General features: G+C 50.0%; 2 protein-coding genes across 8 annotated transcripts in view; one reads left to right on the top strand and one right to left on the bottom strand.

The window, feature by feature from the left end:
- LOC125950219 (uncharacterized) overlaps nucleotides 1-20282 on the bottom strand; it is a 486985-nt gene that overhangs the window by 331754 nt on the left and 134949 nt on the right. The window lies entirely within an intron of this gene.
- LOC125950165 (protein winged eye) overlaps nucleotides 1-20282 on the top strand; it is a 111428-nt gene that overhangs the window by 80561 nt on the left and 10585 nt on the right. For 4 of the 7 annotated variants that reach the window (XM_049677863.1, XM_049677868.1, XM_049677864.1 and 1 more), the window contains 6 exons: nucleotides 657-790; nucleotides 2117-2242; nucleotides 3300-4337; nucleotides 7119-7749; nucleotides 8231-8314; nucleotides 13080-13109. In XM_049677863.1, coding sequence (XP_049533820.1) covers nucleotides 657-790; nucleotides 2117-2242; nucleotides 3300-4337; nucleotides 7119-7749; nucleotides 8231-8314; nucleotides 13080-13109 — 2043 coding nt within the window. The remainder of the gene's footprint in view (nucleotides 1-656; nucleotides 791-2116; nucleotides 2243-3299; nucleotides 4338-7118; nucleotides 7750-8230; nucleotides 8315-13079; nucleotides 13110-20282) is intronic. The other 3 variants (XM_049677866.1, XM_049677869.1, XM_049677867.1) reach the window with 3 other exon arrangements.

Below are 20282 nucleotides of genomic sequence, written 5' to 3'. Positions count from 1 at the left end.
GTGGCCCTTTCCGGCTTGTCCTCTCTCTCGCTCTCTCTCTCTCCCTTTCTTTCGTTCTTCCTGTTTTATGCCTCTTCTACACCTTCTGCTCGTCAGGATGCAGATATTATTGGCCTCTTATGCGGCCCAATGTTATGCGGGGTCCATTGTTTATGGGATTTTCAATTTTTTTTTCTCTTCTTCTCCAGTTTTATACCCTCACCGGGGCACTGCACTTCTCTATGACAATCCACTACCCCCTGCGGAGGGGGGTGGACCCTAAACACGGTTTTACTGGTGCCTTCTTCGCTCCTCTCTGTGGTGGTCGCTTTCGCCTTGGACGACCTTAATGCGCTGACATTGCCGCCAATGACGGCGACATTAAAATGGCAATCCATTTGACTAAAATGGTTATTTGGAATAATCTTTGTCCACCCTCACCCCGCCCTTCTAAGTAATAGACTGACTTCACTTGACTGACTTCAGCTGTGCCACGACGGTGCTACAAAACTCTCTAATAAATCAGCTTACAGCGGAATGCGGCCACCACCGAACCGGTGGATGCGGTGGAGAAGAAAAACTTTTTTGATTAAATATTATCTTTTTACGCAGCAAAGTGTCGCAGCAGCTATCGTCTAATCACAACACAAACCCATCTCTTACCGTCTCTTCCGCAGTGACCGAATCGCTGTTCGCGACCGGCGGCTATAATACTCCACCGGCGGCCTCCCCATTTCTGCCCTGCTCGCCGCTCGAACTGGTCGCCAAAAACTTCCACAGCAGCACCGGAACGGCACTCTCCTTCAGTCAAGTAAGTATCTCTCGCTCCATCCAAGTTTCCACGTTAATCTGGGGCCAGTTCACGTGGGGCCAGTGTCCAACTTTTTCCGGTAAACATTAGGTCCAGGCCTTGGAAAATCGCCGTTGCATTCATCGGTACGGCACAGCACGTCAATCAGATGCCAGGGAGTGTGGTAGTACGTGAGGATCATGCGTTCCGGAGTCCGTTCCCGGTCTACTTCACTCCACTCCACTCTGGTACTGCTCCCCTCCGGATCCAACGGGGGAAAAAGATCGATTATGGGGTAGGCCCCCCTTCGATGGGCGATTCGGAGGAGCAGTTTTTTTTTTTGTTTGCTTCCTCTGCTGCCCGTCGTACTCGCAGTATAGGCCGTACAGCCGTGTGCGCTTGTCACTCACGCTGGGCCCGGGAGTTTGAAAAGGAAAAGTGTCATTAATCAAAGCACGCGACTCCGCGCGGTAGTTTCGGCTATGGCTGGGGCTATGGTCTGGCTTTTCGATCACGTTTGGACAGGCTCTCGACGTGGTGTCGAAGTGGAACGACGCATACATACATACGTACGTACGTACGCGCTTCGTACGCGCGGTTTGCTTCCGCTCGCTGCTCCGTTCTCGGCCGGACTCCGTTGCTGGGGACGTCATGGTGCGTCAGGATGCTTCTTCCACGGTGAGCTGATGGCTGCCAACGTAAGCCAACGTCGTCAAGATTATTGATGAGCTGTGGAAACATCGCTTCACGAGTGCCATGTTTGCTACGGACTATTTGACTTGTTGTTCCCGGAGCCATCCGCCTCACAGAAGCGCTGCTCACTTTTGTTGTGCTGTGTGGTGGTTGTTGTCATCCGGGGGAGTCGTTGCGCGCCTAGAGCGTTAAGCGTCGTGCTGCTGGTGTACTGTGGCCTTTGAAACGCATCACTGTGTCATGTGCACAAATTGTGGAATCAAATATGGAACTAAATCATCCAATACATCACAATACACTAGAATGTAACACTTGAATATATGCAACAGAAAACTTTTACACGAAACTTCTTCAGAAGTGACTTACAATGTGTAGCAAAAGTACCAAGGCTACTGAGATGCATTTCTTCTCGATTGCAAATAGACGAACAAACTTTAACAGTCAATGGATGCTTTGATGCACTTCGGTGCACGTGAATTGGGATTGTTTACTCGGCCAAGTTCAAGTGTTCATGAGCACATATTCCGGATCTTATTTCTGTAATAGCTTCAGTGCGTAAAAAATAATAATAATAATTTCCTGGATTATCTCTTTGAAGACTTATTTGAAGCAACAACACCTAACACCCTTTTTCCTTTCTCTTCGCTTCCACAGGCCAATAGTAGCATTTTCGTGCAATCCCAGACCGACTTCATCAATGGCACCACTGCGGTCGCGAAGAAAACCGAAACCTGCATCGGCCGGTGGGAGCATGGCACCATAGAACCTCTGCAGATACAAGTAAGTACTCGATTCCCCTTTCACTCTGCATCCCGCAAAAGCGGTACAGTTCTCTCGTTCTCGATTTGGCCGCTTATCTATAACCTGACCGCTGACCAAGACCACCCGGTGGACCGGTGCTGGTGGTTTGTTGTGTGTGCTGTTTGATCATTTCACTTGAGCACTTCGGTTTCAATTCGCTCGTTGCGTAACCATTCCGGAGATCAGGATCCGCGTAAAGCCATTCGCACTAAAGGCGGCTCGCAGCACAATTGGGGTTCGTTTGGTCGAAAATGCTGCTGGGGAAAACTGGAAAATTATTGGCTTGCAAAAGAGGAACTGAGGAATAGCAGCAGCAGCAGCAGCAGTAGCGATTGGGCAACTCGCAGTTGCGTTGAATGGCTTTGGGCGGAAGCTGCCGGAAATCAGATTCAGCTGCATGCTCTTCTTTCTCTCTCTGTGTATGTAGCTTAGATGCATTTATGGTTTGCCAGTCCGTTCAGTTACACTAGCGCCTAATGAGACGAGACACTCCCGCGACATTCCAGCACTGTTGTGTTTATGTTCTGTGCATTGGAATTGTGGATTTGTGGACGGGGTTGGAGGACAGTCTCAAATCAGGACAGAAGCACACAGCGCCTTCCCTATGCTTGCTCTATGCTGCATCCCCATGTTTTGCCATTCGTTCCGTAGTTCGTTTCGCATTCATACCAACCAATTTCCACTATATACTCATGCTACTCCATTCTTGCATTTCGTGTAAAGCAGTTTTACGTTTCGCTTTTAGTCCGATTTCGTTTGCTGCTCTTATTGCTCTCTACTTTTCTATGTTTTGAGCGTTCTTCTCGAGTCTCAGTCTCGAACTGTGGTTTGCTGTGTATTGCGTTTGCTCTCCTTCATTTATGTTTCGCTCGCTGTGCCTGTGTGTTTTGATGAGTGGCGTGTTTTCCGTAGTATTTTATGAGACGCCAGGCAAGCGGAGAGACACACGCAGAGAGAGAGAGAGAGAGAACATATACACAGAAGAGACGAGGATCGTTGTTATTCGTTTCTGCCTGCTTGTGCTTCCTCATCTCAGGTCCCGTCTCAGGCCACATTAGTGCCAACGACGTCGACGACAGCAACAACAGCAGCAGCACCAGCAGCAGCAGCGACGACGTCGACACTGACACCCGACGACGTTAGCAGCTTCTCGAGCAAATCTCCCACAATAAACGCTAGCACTAGCACCGGGTACGGCCGTGACTCCCATCCGAGTCCGAACTACAAGAGCCGCTACGAGGTCGCAGCATTAGCTAGCCGGTACCGGAGCCGCACCTCCGAGGACATCGAGGACATTAAGAGTGGCCTCTTGGTGTGCGATAAATCAGTCGCACGAGATCGATTCAATCACGACAATTCGGACGACCGTAAACCGTTCACGGGTTCGTCGTACGGGGCGCTGAAGCACAAACTTCATGCCGCACTGCTAGAAGCAGCTTTCGGCGAAGATCAGCAACAGCAGCAGCAGCAACAGACCTCGAATTACGGTGCTGCTACTGCTGCTGGTACGGGCCAAGTGCATCAGACGAGCGCCGCACCACGGCAGCAACCGTCGGCCGTCGACCGAACACCGAAGCAACTCGAAGCGGCCACTGCACCGGACTTTCGAGCTGCCGAGGAGCAGTCACGGTGTCACAGGGGACAACCTGCTGCACCGGCATCACAGACCACCGGTCCCACGGCAGCTGCAATTGCAGGCAACCCACCAGGCAGCACCACCACCAGCAGCACCGGCACCAGTCAAGCGGTCACGACTTGGCCAACTAGCGAAGCTGTCAATCATAGACCACGACGTCGTTGGGCTGCCCTTCATTCAGCACACGTGGCACACGAATCGTGCAGCAGCAACAGTATCACCGGTAACACCGGTGCCACCACCTCGCACCAACCCTTGACGAGCTGCTCCACCCTTGTTTCCGGAGGACAAGGAAAGATAGAAGCAACGGAAGCAACGGTTGCAGCTTCCGAGCGACTTCCGAAGAAGCGACGCTCGGTACGGTTCGAGTCGAGTGCTTCCGTCTGCGCCACTACTACTGCCGCTCACCGTGACACGGACACCGGGACCGTTGCTCACGTAAGTTTGTTTCCAATATGGATGGCTGATGTGGCTATGCCGCGAGTCAGATATCATCTGCGCGCATAAGGCCAGGGCAGACCTCTTCGGCAGAGGCGTTTGAGAGGTGCTGCAGCTTGTTTGTTGTGCCTTCTTCTGCATCGTTCCTTTTCTTTGACCTAACACTGGCTTACTGCATCCTCCACACCACACGCCACCACACAAGTGGTCAATATGTTGAGTTCAAGGTGTGCTTCTTGGGGCTTTTTTTGTTTTTTGTGCGATTTTTCTTTCGTTCTGTTTTGCGACATAATATCCACCGGATTGCTACAATTGAAGCGATTCTCAGAAAATACACCGCGTGTTGTGGAATGCGCGTGACATTTAGTGACCAAGAAGTACTCGTACTACCTGGGGAGCAATTGCAATTTGATCCTTTTACAGGACAACTTGCGAATCCTTCTAACCGCAACACGAGCTGCTTTTCCCACACACACACACAAAAAAACAACCCAATGCAAATTCGTCCCAAGCTACGCTCCCATTACTGAGGAATGCCACATGATGGATGTAATTAATGTTGCAGATTCCTCGCCATTTGTTGCCGTCGCACTCACTCCCTCTCTCTTACGCTGAAAAAAGGAGAAAAAAGAGCAGAAAATAAAAGGCCCATGAATTATCGGCCATGTAGGTATTCGCGTCGCTCCTTGGGCAGTGGCTGACCATTTCCATTCTTAGCGTGTGGTGCCATCAGCAACTGCAACACCAACGTTTGCGTTTGTTGTTGGCCTTTGTTTTTTACACCACCACTGTGTTGCTGTCATTGATTGCCGAATGCTGTTCTTCGAATAGCTTGTTGGCTACCATTTTCCAGCGCGCAGGTCGCAATTATAAATTCACATTACTGCAGCACAACATTACCGCGACAAGCGAACGGCGGACAATTCGCGTGAATGTGCCAAGAGCAGCAAAACCTGACCTGACGAAACCAAAAAAAAAAAAACGAAGCGAAAAGAAAAGTCCCAAACGGGCACAAACCATGCATGTCATTGTGTTTGCACACTGGGCCTGGAGAAGATAGCAGCAGCACCAGCAGAATTGCATTCGGTGTCCAGTCCACTGCAAAGAAGCACGCTGACGTGCGGTACGGAGAAGAAGATTAAAAATGCAGCAGCAAATACCACAACCGCCGGGTTGACAATGAGAGAAGGATGGCAAGGTGTGTGCCGCCGAATCCGCCGGGAAATTAATTCTACAATCGACGACGATCCGGGCGACAACCAAGGCGACGACCAAGACGACGACGACGACGTTTGGTGGCGAAAGCCCCGTTACTCGGTCAACCCGCGGTATTCCGCGGACAGACCGACCGACGTGGTGGCCGTTAATTTTTTAATTACCTTCCATGGATAGTTCACCAAGTTGTGTTCAAGAGTGTGGAACGATCCCCCCCCTGGGTGCTATCAAGATTCCGCTATCAGATACACTCAGGATGCAGTCGCCTCGTCTGGACCGCGGTGCAGCTGCAGTTGTGCAAAATGAGATCCATTGTGAGGTGCTCGCAGTCTCCAAATGAATAATTTGGAATTATTAAATTCGAAAAAAACAAAACAAAAGGCAACAAATGCAGCACAAGCCGCACACACACACACGCCGACGTAGTCACAACCAGAGAGTGACATTATCATAAACGTATAATCAACAGCTCATCAGCGAGGCACTAAAAAAACGCCGAGAAAGCGCGCGTCTTCCATAATTACCTTCGTCATGTGAAGCCAGCCGCCATCCAAAAAAAAAATCCAACCGTTCCAAGCCATTAAATCAATCATTTGGCACCCTCCCCCCAAAATGGGCTAGCAGTAGGCTGTGTGTGTGAGCGGCTCTAGTAGGCACTGTTGGGCTCCTCCTAAACATTGCACGCCGTTCACAAGATACGGTTGTGCAACGGAAATCCTAGGATTATGTGGTACCGAGGGTGGTACTGCGGGGGGGGGGGGGAAGGTAACCGCACCGTTCGCGACATGTCGAATGTCCGGCTTATTCCGTGTTCCGATCCGATGGCAATCGTTTATTTTGTTTCTTAGCTTTTTATGAGGTTTTTTTTTGGGGGTTTTGGTTTCTTCCGTCAAAGAACGGTCCATTGTTTCGGACATTTATGTGTTCCTCGCCGGGCCGGAGAGGGGTGGCCGCACACACCAGCACCATCCGGGCCGGGCCAGTTTTATGTATCTTTTACTCGCATTTAATGTATTTGTCTTGGGCCGCGACGACGCCGGCCCTTAAGCCACAAGCATTGCGCCATCACCCGGTCCGGTGTCCAGTGCGTTTTACGGTGATTTTTGATTAATTATTTATGAGCTTTCGCTTGACAGTAGATAAAGCAAAGGGGGTGGCAGTGGGTGGGTGGTGATGGTGAGTACACACCAAAAACCCCCCTCGGGGGCACCCCTTCGCAATCGTACCGATGCCAACTTCTTACCCGGGAAACCATTTCGTGGCGTGAATTGCTTGAGGGTTTTTTTTTTTTCGGGGGTGGGGAATTTTATAGCCAGCACCGCGGTCAGTCTAGGGGACAGAGTTACAGTATGTGTGTCCCGTTACCATCCCGTTGCATGGAAAGGTGGGCTACGCATCCAAAACTTGGCTTCCAAACGATGGCGCTTTTGTGCGAGCTGCAATGTCGCTTGTTGTGGTTTCAATTCAAGCGACTTGTCTAAATGTTTTTCTAATCCATCGAGAGTGTTTATACTACTTTCGAAGACGGTCACTAACCACTGTGTTGCTTTCCTCACCTCTTTCCAGATTAAACGCGAACCGTGCCAAGTGTCCGAAGTGACGACATCGAACAGCTTCGAGGCGACCAATGCGACCGCCCTCAATGCCATCATAAAGATCGAAGCCTCCTCACCGAAGGCCCTCAACAGTAGCAGCAGCAGCAGCTGTAGCACCACAAGTAACAACCCTTCAATCGCTGGCGGTAGTAGCCGGACCAGCGGCATCAGCACTAGTAGCAGCAGCAGCATTCTGAGCCACAGCAGCGCCAGCATCATCAGCAGCGTTGCCGTAGGTGGTCACGGTGGTGGTGGTGGTGGCGGCGGTTCGGTCCTCGCTGGTTCGAATCATCCCGGCACGCCCGTGAACGCCACCACCACGACGACGACGACGGCGGCGACGACGACGACGATGGATCACCTTGGTGCGGGCGCAGCAGCAGCAGCGGCGGGCAACAGTGCGATCCCGGTTGGCATTGCGGTCGCCCGGCAACGGCTCCAGGAAAGTTCGTCCACTCCGTCGCCCCAACTGCACCAGACCAAAGAGCTGAACCGTTTCGGCATCGGTTTTGCGGCGGCCGCCGCTGCCGCCGCCGCCGCAGCTGCTGCAGCGGCCGCGGCCAACAACGGCGGCGGATCGCTCAATGCCTCCACCGATTTGGGTAAGTGGCCGTCCCTTCCCTTACCTCCTGTCCGGTCTCACGGCTCGGTTCCCATCCATCATCATCTCGCGCGAGATGATTCCACATCCGCATCATCAGCAGCAACAGCAGCATCAACGTATTGCTGCTGCTGCTGCTGCTGCTGCTGCCCATCGATCATCATCCGATCATCGGAATCGATCGCTCATTCGATTGTGTTTTCATTCCTTCCTTCTCTCTTCCACTCTCTCTTCCACTCTCTCTAACTTGTTGATGATGATGACCACACTCCAACTGCTGATGATCACGATGATGATGATGATGCGCTCATTCATATGCATCGCACGGCCACGCGATTCATCATTCGCGGTCGCCGCCGCCGCCGCCGCCGCCGCCGCCGCCGCCGCCGGAACGCCAATGCAACAACAACAACAACAACAACACGGCTTGACCGACGACGACAACGACTCCTCGGGGTGGGGAAAACCGGTTCCGGAAGCAGCAGGCTGCGGCACACCGAGCCTCGGGCAGAACATGTTCTTCACCGGCACCAATTCCGCCCCGCCCGCCCTATGGCAGTATCCCGGTAAGTGGCCGCAATACCTGACATACCGCACACATACATACACACAGGCACAGGCACACGTACACTTATGCTCCGCCCCCTTTCAACCATCATTGGCTCCCTGCGGTGGGCCAATGAGCATCGCGGGCGCACGCGACTGGCTGCTGACGATCCGCGATACGATCGTGTGGACCAAGCGTCTCCACAGCTTCTTCTTCTTGTCTTCTTGTGCGGCTTCGGAGCTCTTATCTTATCTAGTTTCGCTTCGGAGAATTATGCTCATAAATTCGATCGTTGTGGGTTTTTTTTTTAAGTTATCAAACGATCTTTCACCACTTTGCATATTAGTGCACTTTTTGGGATCGTGTTTTTTGAGAAAGGAGCAAAATTTTTGTTTTGTTTTCAGGTATGCTCCATTAAACTACAGTGTTTTAATAATACTTGGGCTAGTTTTATGGCAAAAATATGATAAAATACGGCCATGGCAGCATATTCTAGAGAAATGTAGCTAAAGAAAATAAATTTGAAGGTGCATCTGATGTAAAGAATTGATATTCATTCGATATGTATTGAGTTTCTCTAACTATTTCTTGAACGGTTTTTTTTATCTTTTCAATTTTGGAACATTTTTCAATTGTAAAACGATATGCTTGTGATGATTTTGCTCGAAAACAACGGCTATAAACAATTGTTTTGAAAGCAGTATCATCCATTTTTATTAGTTGAAAAAGATATGCAAAAAATATGTTCAAAGGTTGAAAATGGATTGGTCCAGTAATATTGAAGCTATGATGATTATCGCTTCGGAATATTAAGACGCACTGTTACTCAAACCACTGCACTGGTTGTTAGTTTTGTTTCAATTTGTCTCAAAACATGGCACAATACTCTTGAAAGGTTCGCCATTGAGGAAGAACGTCAAGGAAGACGTTACAAAGTAAAATCAAATACATCAGCCCCCTCTTTTGTGCTACATACTCTTGGAGAAGGCTTTTTTGCGTAACTCATCATTGAGCTGCATTTCAGTCACGGCACCTCGGCCCCCTGGTCTGGTGCGTCTCGATGCAATAAAGTTGCAATAATTAAAACGCTTCGCTCCGACTCCGACTTCTCAGCTCAGCGATCACTCCCTCGAAGCACTGCGTGACTGCTTATTGATTTGCATTCCCTTGCGCCTTCTCCCCCGTTGCTGCTGGTTGTTTACTCTTTTTGTGCTAATGGCCGCGATCTCGGGGCTGCGATGTTGCGAGGTATTTGTGTCGAGCAAACCCCAGATCGCGCAGAGCTAATTGCTAGAACGATATTTGGCCCTAGACCATGCCCGTCGATGGGACGGTGGTCGTGGATTCGATGCGATGTGGACACTTATTTACCTTTTATTTTGGTCCCCAGCGACTCACTCACTGACCGTGGGTGCTTCCCACGGCTCTCGAGTAGTTTCTTGGCTTCTCCCGTTCTCTCCCGTTCTTTGAATACCGTTTCCCTCTTCTTCCTTCCTTCTTCCACCACCGGCTGCCAATCTACATGACATTAACATATATTTAACACAACATTTAATCTCGAGGCGGCAATTAATTACATCATCGCGGGTTCGGCGGGTCCCCCGTTCAGCCGCGTTCCGGAGTCCCCGGAGCACCCGGGTGAGTTTGTGATGATTAGATTCACCGTCTACCGTCTCGTTGGCCCCCTCTACCCCTAACAGCAATCGTTGACGTTGAGTGGAGTGGTGTGGAGAGTCGAGAATACATTTAATGCTGCCGCCGCCGCGCGAGATCGCGACCACGGCTGGTGTTGACGCCATCAGGAGCCAGCGAACGCTAAAACGATCACAGAACACATCGCGGCGAAGGAGAGAGAGAGAGAGAAAGAGAGAGAAGGAAGCACACACATGCAGAATTCGTTTGATGTTTGGTCAAGTGAAGCTCGGCTCGGCTCGGCATACCACCACCATCCGGAACCGGCTCATCGAAGCAAAGGACTTCCCGCACAAAAAAAAAACTGGACCTGGGGTTGGATGCTGATGGTATCATTATTTCATTAAGAGCGAGAGAAAAAGAGAGCGAAAGAAAGAGTAGAACCCAAGTGCCCATTTCTCACGATCCACCACCATATCATTCGCGTTCTGGCCATAGCAGGGGTCACGTGATATACCTTAGCAGCAACCCCAAGCCTACCCAACCAGAGTTAACCAGAAGAAGTGGAATATCGCGAGACAGTTCATCTACTAAATTACAGCCCAGCGACAGTTAAGCGACAGCGAAAGGCGAAGGCGAAAGGAGTGATGGCCCGGAAGGCGAGGGTGTCAAGCCAATCTAAAGTCAATTAAAGCCGGCCGGCCCAAAAGCGATGCAGAATCCCTATCGTGGTCGCTATATATTATGCTCGCTAGAGTGCCGTTTGGATTAAGGCACCCGAGGAACAAGAACGACGCGAAACCTGGAACCTGGAAACCGATTTACCGCCTTGAATCCAAAACAAACAACTCGAAGTGATCCGAACTTCGGCATCCAAGGTAGCCAACAGCTACCTCACCTAGTTCCCATGGTAACACCTCAAAAGGAAATGACGTTTACAGTTGTGTCACCAACTCGCCTCGCCACAAGTGTTTTGGGCTACTATGATACGACAGAGAAACCTCAAAACTGGTCCCGTCGCCTGTCAATGAAATGCTTCAACCATTCCCGGTCCTAGCATACTTTCCGGGGACCTAGAACTGCAACAAAGAATGGGAAACCTGCACAACCTGTGCTGGTGTGTGTGTTTGTGTGGCGCAAAAGGTGCAAAAGCGAGACGAATCTGCGTCGTCTGCTTGGGGTGGAGGGAAGCTGTTTGTTGTTTGCTCGAAGGCAGCAGCTCTCAAGCTATTCCGACGAAGCTTTGTTATTTGCAAAACCCCCGCGTGCCACACTCTTCCATCCATGTTTGTTCCATTGATAAGCTGGGCATCATTGCATCGAGTTTGCAGCAATGGCGGGGTGACAAGTCGCCTCCTCGCGCCACCGATTGTTGCCTATAATTGACATAACGTCGTGGGCGAACAGTCTGGAGGCCCGCAACGAATCCATATTGATTCGTGTTTTGTATAATCCCCCGGTCCCTGCCTGCCAAAGAATAGCAGGCACTGATGAGGTAATTGTGTCGGTGTGTGTGTGTGTGTGTGTGTGGAAGGGGATTGAGTTCGAAGTTTGATAATAATCCTCTCGTTTCGCCATGAAAACCACTGATTGATGCTGATAAGATTGTGAACCTCGGACGGATTCCCCTCCGTGCTGCTGGTGCACGCACAGCTCATTACAGAGCTGGGCTGGGAGAGTTATAACCCTCACACAACAACAGCAACAACAACCGGCACCAACACCAACAATACCGAGGGAACTGACTGACAGCCAGCTGTCACTCATGCGGGATTTCATTAATTTTCACCCATTTAACCGGAAGCCAGGGCCAGGGTGGCAGGCAAGGGGCTGGGGCTGGGGGCTGAGTGCGACACCCTCGACAAGTGACCGTCGCACACACACACACACGTACACGCACATGAGGACGAGAGATTGGTGGCGAGTGGTGGCCGAGAAGCACGAAATCCAAATCCCGGTCACGAGTCGAGGCCTCGCGTGGTCCTGACCGAGCTGGCGGCTTATTGTGTTCTCGATCTCTCTGTCTCTCTCTCGCTATCTCTTTTCCCTTCTTTTCGCACGTATGGCAACGAGGAAGGGTGTGAGGTGGAGATTAGACCGTTTTGTGTTCAATAAGCAACCAAATCGAATCCTTTGATGTCGACGCGCCAGAGAGAGAGCAGCACTCGGGCGGGGGAAGCAATTATCCACATCATAAATGTCACGTTGATTTGTTTCGATTTCGACTTCCTCTTCCTCTACCTCTTCTTCTCCTTTCGTGGAGTGTTAACGGGAAAAGGGGAAGATACAATATTGACGGCGATCGCGAGAGATTCGCACTTTTTTCCAACGCGTTCAACATCGCAACATCGCGAAGCCACCTCATTAGCCGGTGACCCCTGGCAGCGTGTTTTTTGTTTGAAATTTTGTGAACCATTAACACCACCTCAAACCCCTCGTCGTGTTCCTCTTCCCCTCGCCCCCTTTGCCAGATTCTTATCTTCACCATTCTCGCTCCCTTTTCATATCACACTTCTTATCGAACGCATTTCGAGTTTGGAGGCATCGTATCGACGGCAATGTTGGCAAACAATTTCTGACCTTGCCTTCTTCTGTTCTCCCTCTTTTTTTTTTGTTATCTTCTTTTCATCTTCTGCCGTTTCGTGCGTTGCACCCATTTCCATTTCAAACCGGTGAATGGCCATGTCCTGTACCGCGGTATTTGCGTGTTTGCGTTCCAAGCGAACATCAATATGTGGCTTGTGGTCCGCGTTTTTCCACTACGCGAGTGGCTAGTTTGTTTTTTTTCTTTAGGCCAAGGGTAATTTTTGCAACAACTAGCATTTAAGTTTAGTGCTTGGCATGCCAGAGGCCCATAAAATGTCTCGCGTCTCGCAACTTAACCGTCTCGATCGAGCTCGAACGACGAACGACAAAAGCCGGGTCGACTTAGCGGATGCCAGGGCCTACCGAGTCTAGCATTATGCAAAATTCGAATCATCATTATGGGCACCTTGGACATACACCAAACGATACACCTTCAAGAGGCACACTTTTCCAATCATTACTCCACTTTCCACCTTTTTTTCCGATGTGTTGTGTTTCACTGTTTCACTTACACATGCTCGGTCATGTTGCTATCTGTTTCTCTCTCCTTCTCTCTTTCTCTACAGCTGCATCACTGTTGGAAACGACACTGCAAGGTAGGAATTAATCCTTTATTGGGATTGAATTGGCTTCATGTGTTGTCCGGGGTAACCGCCGCCGGTCGGAGTTAACTAATGAAAATCTACCGAATGGCTCGCCTCAAATGGCCACTCGACCGAGGCATTTCGGGCAAGCGAAATGACGATCATCATGCTCCCGGGGTTCCCTTTTTCGTAGGAACGGGGCAAAGATATGAATGAGATATTTGAAATACCTTCGGAGATCGGCGAGAGGCCAATGCTATTGCCGCCTAATGTCACGTTCTCCGGACAAAGAAGAAAAAGTTTTTTATGCCACCTACTCCTCCTGCTCTTCCTTTTCGTCCTAAAGCGCTCTGTGCCCTCGAATAATGCTGGCTGAATGGGTTATCCAATTAAAGGCCCGATTCCCGGCGAGAAGTGAAGGGCGCCCGGTACTGTACCATGTATAGTAGTGAGTGAAAGAGTTTTACAAAATTTAATCACGTTCCCGCTCAAAGTGGCTTAATTTGTCCCAACACAATCTACCTTCTGCCTGGGATGTGGATTTGGAGTGAGTAGAGCAATAATTGGGGACCACCTTCCGTCGCCATGGAAGAGACGTTGGATTGGAGTTGAAATTGAAGTAGTTCGGTACCTTTGTTCGTATGGTCCATAATTCACGAGTTTTTGGGGACAATTCTCATCGATCCTTCGCCGAAATGGCGTCTAAAGCATTCTGAGTGTCTGAGTACCTAACATTGATCGAAGAAAGGATTCGCTCGCTGGTTTGAAGAACCAATTTTGTGTTCTTCCCGTTCGCCATTCGGTAGCCGAAGCTCCATCCAATGCTAGTGGCCATTACCCCTTTTTTCCGGTTCCGGCTAATGCAGATAACACGCATACACACGTACGCACGCACACATAGTGACATCAAATGAAGATTTTTTGCACCAGAGCTCGATGGCCCTGTCAAAGCCAATTTCGGTTCCATTACGGACGCATCGCTACATCGCATCGGATCCAGGACCAGCCATCCCGGACTACCCATAAGCCAATCCTCATCTCACGAAAGGCTTAGCTAGTAATATCGAAAGATCCATCGCGAAAAAGTCAAAGCCAACAACACAGAACGCACAACATACTATTGGTCCTTTTTTTTTGGAGGAGCGAATAGTGATTGATGTGTGTGTGTGTGTGTTTGTGCGCACTCCGGGCCATGTAAACCCGGGTCACGATGACACACATGTCCTAGCGACGTACTATGGCCACCACACCACTCCACGCGGTGGCCATCAAAAGAACATCAAACAATTGGTGCCTGTCTTTAATCGAAGGACTGGATCTCTGGTGCTGGTGCCCGGTTAGTGAGTGAATGCGCTCACCGCTGGGACGCTGATCATCCAGGTCCGCAGGAATGGGACGTGAAGGCGTAGAATAACCAATTATGTGTAATTGGAGGCAGTTAGCAAACCTCCGGGACGTGGCACGAGCACGAGAGTGCCACTTTCCGAATACTCTCCATTTTCTGGTGACTTCTGGTGCTGGACGTTCACCGGAGAACTCGCCGTGGCATCGGACTGGCTGGCTGGCTGGCTTCTAGGCCTATTACGTGCGTATAATTGCAGTGCACGGCCATCGCGGCGTTCCTTGCACTTGCTGCTGCTGCTGGTGCACTTACATCAGCGAAGAGATAGGAACATTGCTGGCCAACATGGCGGTGAATGGAATGCCGAAGGTTTTTTTTTCTTCTTTTTTTTTGGGTAAAAAGATGTAGCAACCGGGGACCAGCCAGACCAGACGAAACATCATAAAAGTTCCGTTTATCGAATTACACTAAAACCTTTCGCGTACCGTTCGCGTATTCCGTGGCATTAGAGACATGGTAGACACAGGACCCCAGGCCACCACCGGGTACCACCGATGACATTTCTGATAAAAAGCGACGTTCCGATAGGACTAGTGAAGTAACAGCAGCACCGGTTCACCGGTGACATTACAAAGTCGTTTGACATTTATTGGATTTTTCTAATCGGCAATACGCTCGCCCGGAGACGACGACGACGTCGACAACGAGTACCGAGGATACGTCGGGAAGTCGTCACACTGTGTCCGGGTGCCTCATGCACACGGCCGTAAAGCCTATTTTAACAATCCCGATCCACTACTACGGATCCCGGATCTCCCCAGCTTTGGTTGGGATGATGGTTCCGTTTTGATGGTTATCTCGTTTTGCTGAAAAATTGAGACAATTCCAGTCCAAGTGGTCCGGGCGGAACTGGGAGTGCCTTTCAACTTTTCTACCTTGTCCGTTAGACAGTCGGACGACGGCTGGACGGGAGGGAATTGGATCGTTTTTATCAGATATCGGCATCACACAATTGGAGCGAGCAAAAGTTATGCTTCGTGGGCTCTCTCTCTCTTTGCAGTGAACCTTTTCGTAGTAGTTGCCAATCTTTAACTGCTCCAGCACTGTGTGTCTGTGTAGAACTATCATTGGGATGAAGCTTCATGTTCAAGTTCGCCCCTAGGGGTATGGGAATGTCACAAATTTTTATCACGATAACGGCAGCAATCCTTTTCGATGCTGATTGCTGCCATTAAAGAGACCGTAGAACTGGATTGCATGATTCACGAAAATGCTTCATAACTTCGCTCACACCAATGTATCAACCAATAATTAAACATTTGATAACTATCATGGCCACAATGGTCGTTCGTTTACTTTAAAGCGTGTCTCTGTGTGTTTAGTCAGTATTCCTGCCACACGTGGCCAGCCATACACGGTCCATAAGATGAAGTTTACGAGCCAAGGGCACGACATTAATCTCAACGCTCAACGGCTCAAAACAAGGCAATATTCAACTTAAGCCCAGCGCCTGCGTAATGGAATGCTCCACCATCCTCCTTCCAAAGGCCCATATCATTGCGGTCGAGTTAAAATAAAAGTTGGCATAAATTAGTCATTTATCCAATGAAATATTCATTTGCCCCCAGCCCGTGTGTCTTGCGGCCCATGAAATTCCCCCGCACACACACGAGAAGAACTTTGTCCTTGTTGGGATGCTGTGGAGCTCCCCAGCAGTTCGGCAATGGTGTACTCGCTGCTCCTAAGCTGCCCGATTAAAAATTCCCATTAATGCCCGAGGGCTGGTTCTCTCTCTCTCTCTCTCTCTCTCGCTACGCTCTCTGTACGCTAGGGATTGTCGCACTGCGTCGACTAGAATCCCTATATTCCCCAACCAACAGACCGGAGCGAGGAACGGAGGAGAATTGGCTAGAAAAATGGCCGCGTGGACACGTGGAAGATAAGAGTAGCCATACGAAGCGAACTGCAATCCGTACGGCGGCCTATACCGGGGCATTTAGTCACGACTCCCCCCCCCCCCCCCCCTCCGGGGAGGGAAGCTCAGATAAGGTATTGAAATTTATGAATTGAATTCTAATGAATTCACGCGCGAGCCACGGCGTGCTGCGCGTTTAGAAGCTGCTGCACATTCATTCTAAGCCTCAAAAATCCCCGCGTCTGCAACGGTGTACAGCATACAGTAGAGTGACGCACTGACGTTGTGCATCAATAGGTTGTTATTAGCAGGGATAGACCAATGAGAATATCATCCCGTTCGCTGAATAAAAATCTCGAGAACCGTAGCTGAGGGAGAGAAAAAAAAACAAATAAAATGTCCCGTGCACAAGCGAATCCCCGGAGTAGAATTCGCGTTGTTTTGTTTGTTGCGATGCGATGCGATGCGACTCACACGCACACACCGGGGGTGGAATCAATCAAACGCATTCAAACAGCCAAATTCAATTAGGCCTTTTAGCAGAGAGTGCAAGCGAGCATTTGGAGCACCCGTTTTTTTTACTGTCGATCCCAAAATCGAAATCGAACCGGAAGAATCTCACATCCTGTCCGGTCATCCGGAAAAAAATCCCTGGGAGCAAAGTGTACAAAAAAGCAAAAGGAAGGTCGTGCAAATTGCATCATTTTGTTGCATATTTTTTCACGCTTTTCGCGTTTTCTAAATGTCACCTAAATGTCAATGCATCCGGTCAGTGATGAACGCGCACATAAATAGCATGCGCAGTAGCCATTGGCAGCACAGAGCGGGCTGTTGAAACGAAATTTTCCCTCAACCCTCGCGAAACCATTCACAACCGGGACCGTCACAAAACGATTCAATTTCATTTTAATCCAAAAACGGGGCCACTAAAGAATGCTCGGTTCTGTCAACTATCAACACAACCCGCCCGCCATTAGCCACTGTGCACTATGGATGTACATTTGTTTGACATATCTAGAGCAAAACAAAGGCAACGCAGAATGTTCGCGCTGGTACAGCTAAAGCGGTATGTTGCATTCCGCGCGAAGTGTGTCCATTCGGTGTGTCAAATCACTCTTGAGAATTTGCGCTGCTGCTGCTGCTGGTGCTGCTGCTGGTGCCAGGATGATAAAGCGTGTTTCATAGCGGCAGCAGCAGCAGCCAACAGGGAGAAGATGGTAGAGGTTTCGCGCGACCAGCTGCTGTCATGCTGTGCTAGGCGCCATTGCATCACGATGAAATATGAATATTTTTACTATAAATAATTCATTCGAATCCTTTCATTCCGGCCGCTTTTTCCCCGCTCTCTCTCTCTCTCTCGCACTGTACAACAACTTGTACGTTGCATTTGTGCAAAAGTGAGTAAAAATCAAGAAAATAAACTCCTCAGCACTACTAGGCTAGCTCGCTAGGTAACTGGCATGCTATCGCCATCCGCGCTGCAACATGTTTTTTTTGTTGCTTTTTATGATCCGGCTGTTGTTGTTGTTGTTGAAGCAGCCCCCCCCCCCTTTTTCCGCTGCAGGCGTGCATACAGGCGTACAGGTTGGATGCAGATTTATGACCCAACGGGCTCGTGTGTGTGCGTGTGTCTATGTGGAACGCACGATCTACACACGACGACGATGATGGCCATTAAGACAAGCAAGAAGGGTAAAAAGGGAAAGGAAATTAAGAGCCACCATAGGGTGGCACGCATATTGCATCATCATCATCATCATCATCATCATCATTGCCAGGCACAAACGTGTGATTAGTTTTGCATTTTGTCCATCTGCCCGTCCGGGCGCGGCCTCCTGGTCAGCGTCATTACTATAAGTCCTTGCGCGACTGATACGGATCGGTGCCGTGATAATGTGGATTATAATCGCCCAGAACCTGTGCAGCGCCTACTGCCGGTGCTGCCGCTGTTGCTGCTGTCAGGAGGATGGATTTCCATTATAAACTACGCGGTAATTACACACGTGCGACGCAGGTTGTTTATCGCGTGGCTCTGTACCCTCCTTACGCCATTTCCCTCCCCCCAAAGAAAGGCTGGCCAGGCCGGACAGCAACCGAAACTCAACAAAAAAACTCAAAAAAGAAATGAAACGTTCCCTCCGAACGTCACAACGTCACTACGGGGTGCACTGAAGCGCTACGGAGAAAAGGGGGAAGGTACTCTACACATCGCCTACTGCGCTTATATGCACCTTCATCATCATCATCACCATCATCATCGGCATCAGCGGTGGGGCCACAAAACCACGAAACAACAACGAAATCCATTATGCACGTCGCACGCACGCACGCACACACGCAGGGTGGAGGTTTGGTTGGGCACGGCGCTAATGAATATGCTAATTTTCGCGCTGCAGCAAAGTAGTAGTAGCGGCCTCATCACCCCCCTCCCCTCCCGCCTTGTCTAGGTGGTCATCAAATTTGCACAAACCCTTCCCCTTAGAAAGGAGACGAAGTGCATGTTGACGTGCACGCTGTGTGTGTGTGTTTGGTACACACAACGCATCCCATGTGCACGAATAGATCCGCGTATCCATCGGTTCCGTGGCCTGCCTGGCTGCTCATTAACACACACTGGCCGCGGCCGCTGGCGATGCGGCTGGCCGCGGTTTCCCTTCGCGTAAAAAGTGGTTGTTTTTCTGGCGGCGAGACCTCCACTGACAGGTGACTGCTGGTTTGGCTGGTGCTAATTAAAAAATGCCATGCCAACAGCGTAGTATGCGTTTGCCGTGCGGTGCGTGCATGCGTGCGTATAATCTATTTGCCATTCTGCGCCCTAACCTCCTCAAAAGGGAACTCTAACCTCAATCGTTCGCTAGGAGTTTGGAGTTCATTTCGAGATCTAAACAACTCCACGGTCCTCATGAGCAGGTCGTCCTGTCATCCTCGTCGTGTGGGGTTGATGAGGGGGATATTTCTCCCTCAACACTTCTTCTTCTTCTTTTTGTGCGTCTTCCGTTTTTATACTGGTGGGCGGAGCCAATGCAGCAACCGACCAATCCGGGGCGCCCCGAAGAACCAATCGGCGCCGCTTCGGGTTTCGGTGTTATGGCGCCTGGCGATGGCAGCGAGTGTGCCCGCGTGTGTTGTTTGTATCGGAAGTGTACACGATAATTGTGTTTGTCGCTAGTTGTTCGCAGCAACATAAGAATCTATTGGGAATTTTTGGGAAGAATTCCCTTGACTTGTGTGAAGTGAGTTAGAATTGAACTCTGCGCTTTAAACGAACGAGAACGAGGTGCTGGTTGGAGACTTCGAGAATAGCGCCGCCGCGAAAGGTTCATAATTGCAGCAACATAATTTATGCTCGCCTTATCGGTCATTGCGATCCCTTGGGAGGGGGGCAGATGAATTAAAAACACTTTTCCGTGGCCGGGATTGACGCTCCTAGCGGGCTCCTGGCAAGTCTGGCTTGAAGAGGCCGAAAAGAAAACACAAATCAATGCCCCTTCAACGAAAAAGAATCAACTGCATGATCTCGTGCTAGGAAAGATAGGACAACAGCAGAAAAAAAAACATCTAGATTTAAATCTTACCCTCCGCTGGCCCTTAATCCCCGTCCCGTTCGCCCGCTGGGTACTATGGAAGGCCCTTGGGGCGCTAGGCTAATCTCCCAGCAGGACAGCAACAGCATCGAGCATCGAGCTCGAAGCCTCTCCAATAGTTTGACTTCGAGGCGCAATAATAAAAAAAACAACAAGACAAAACCCTTGTGTGTGTGCGTGTGGGTGAAGGAGAGATCTTCGAGCCCGGGCATAGAAGAGACTTATTACGGCACCACCCGCTGCTGCTGCTGCTGCGTTGGGTGGCAGAATTTATAGCACTTTGCTTTTATTACTTCAATCTTTCGCTCACATCATTCGCTCTTTCTCTATCTTTCTGGCTCTCT

Source organism: Anopheles darlingi, chromosome 2 (genome assembly GCF_943734745.1).
Source record: "Anopheles darlingi chromosome 2, idAnoDarlMG_H_01, whole genome shotgun sequence".
Classification (NCBI taxonomy): domain Eukaryota; kingdom Metazoa; phylum Arthropoda; class Insecta; order Diptera; family Culicidae; genus Anopheles; species Anopheles darlingi.
This window is presented reverse-complemented; position numbering and strand designations above follow the sequence as displayed.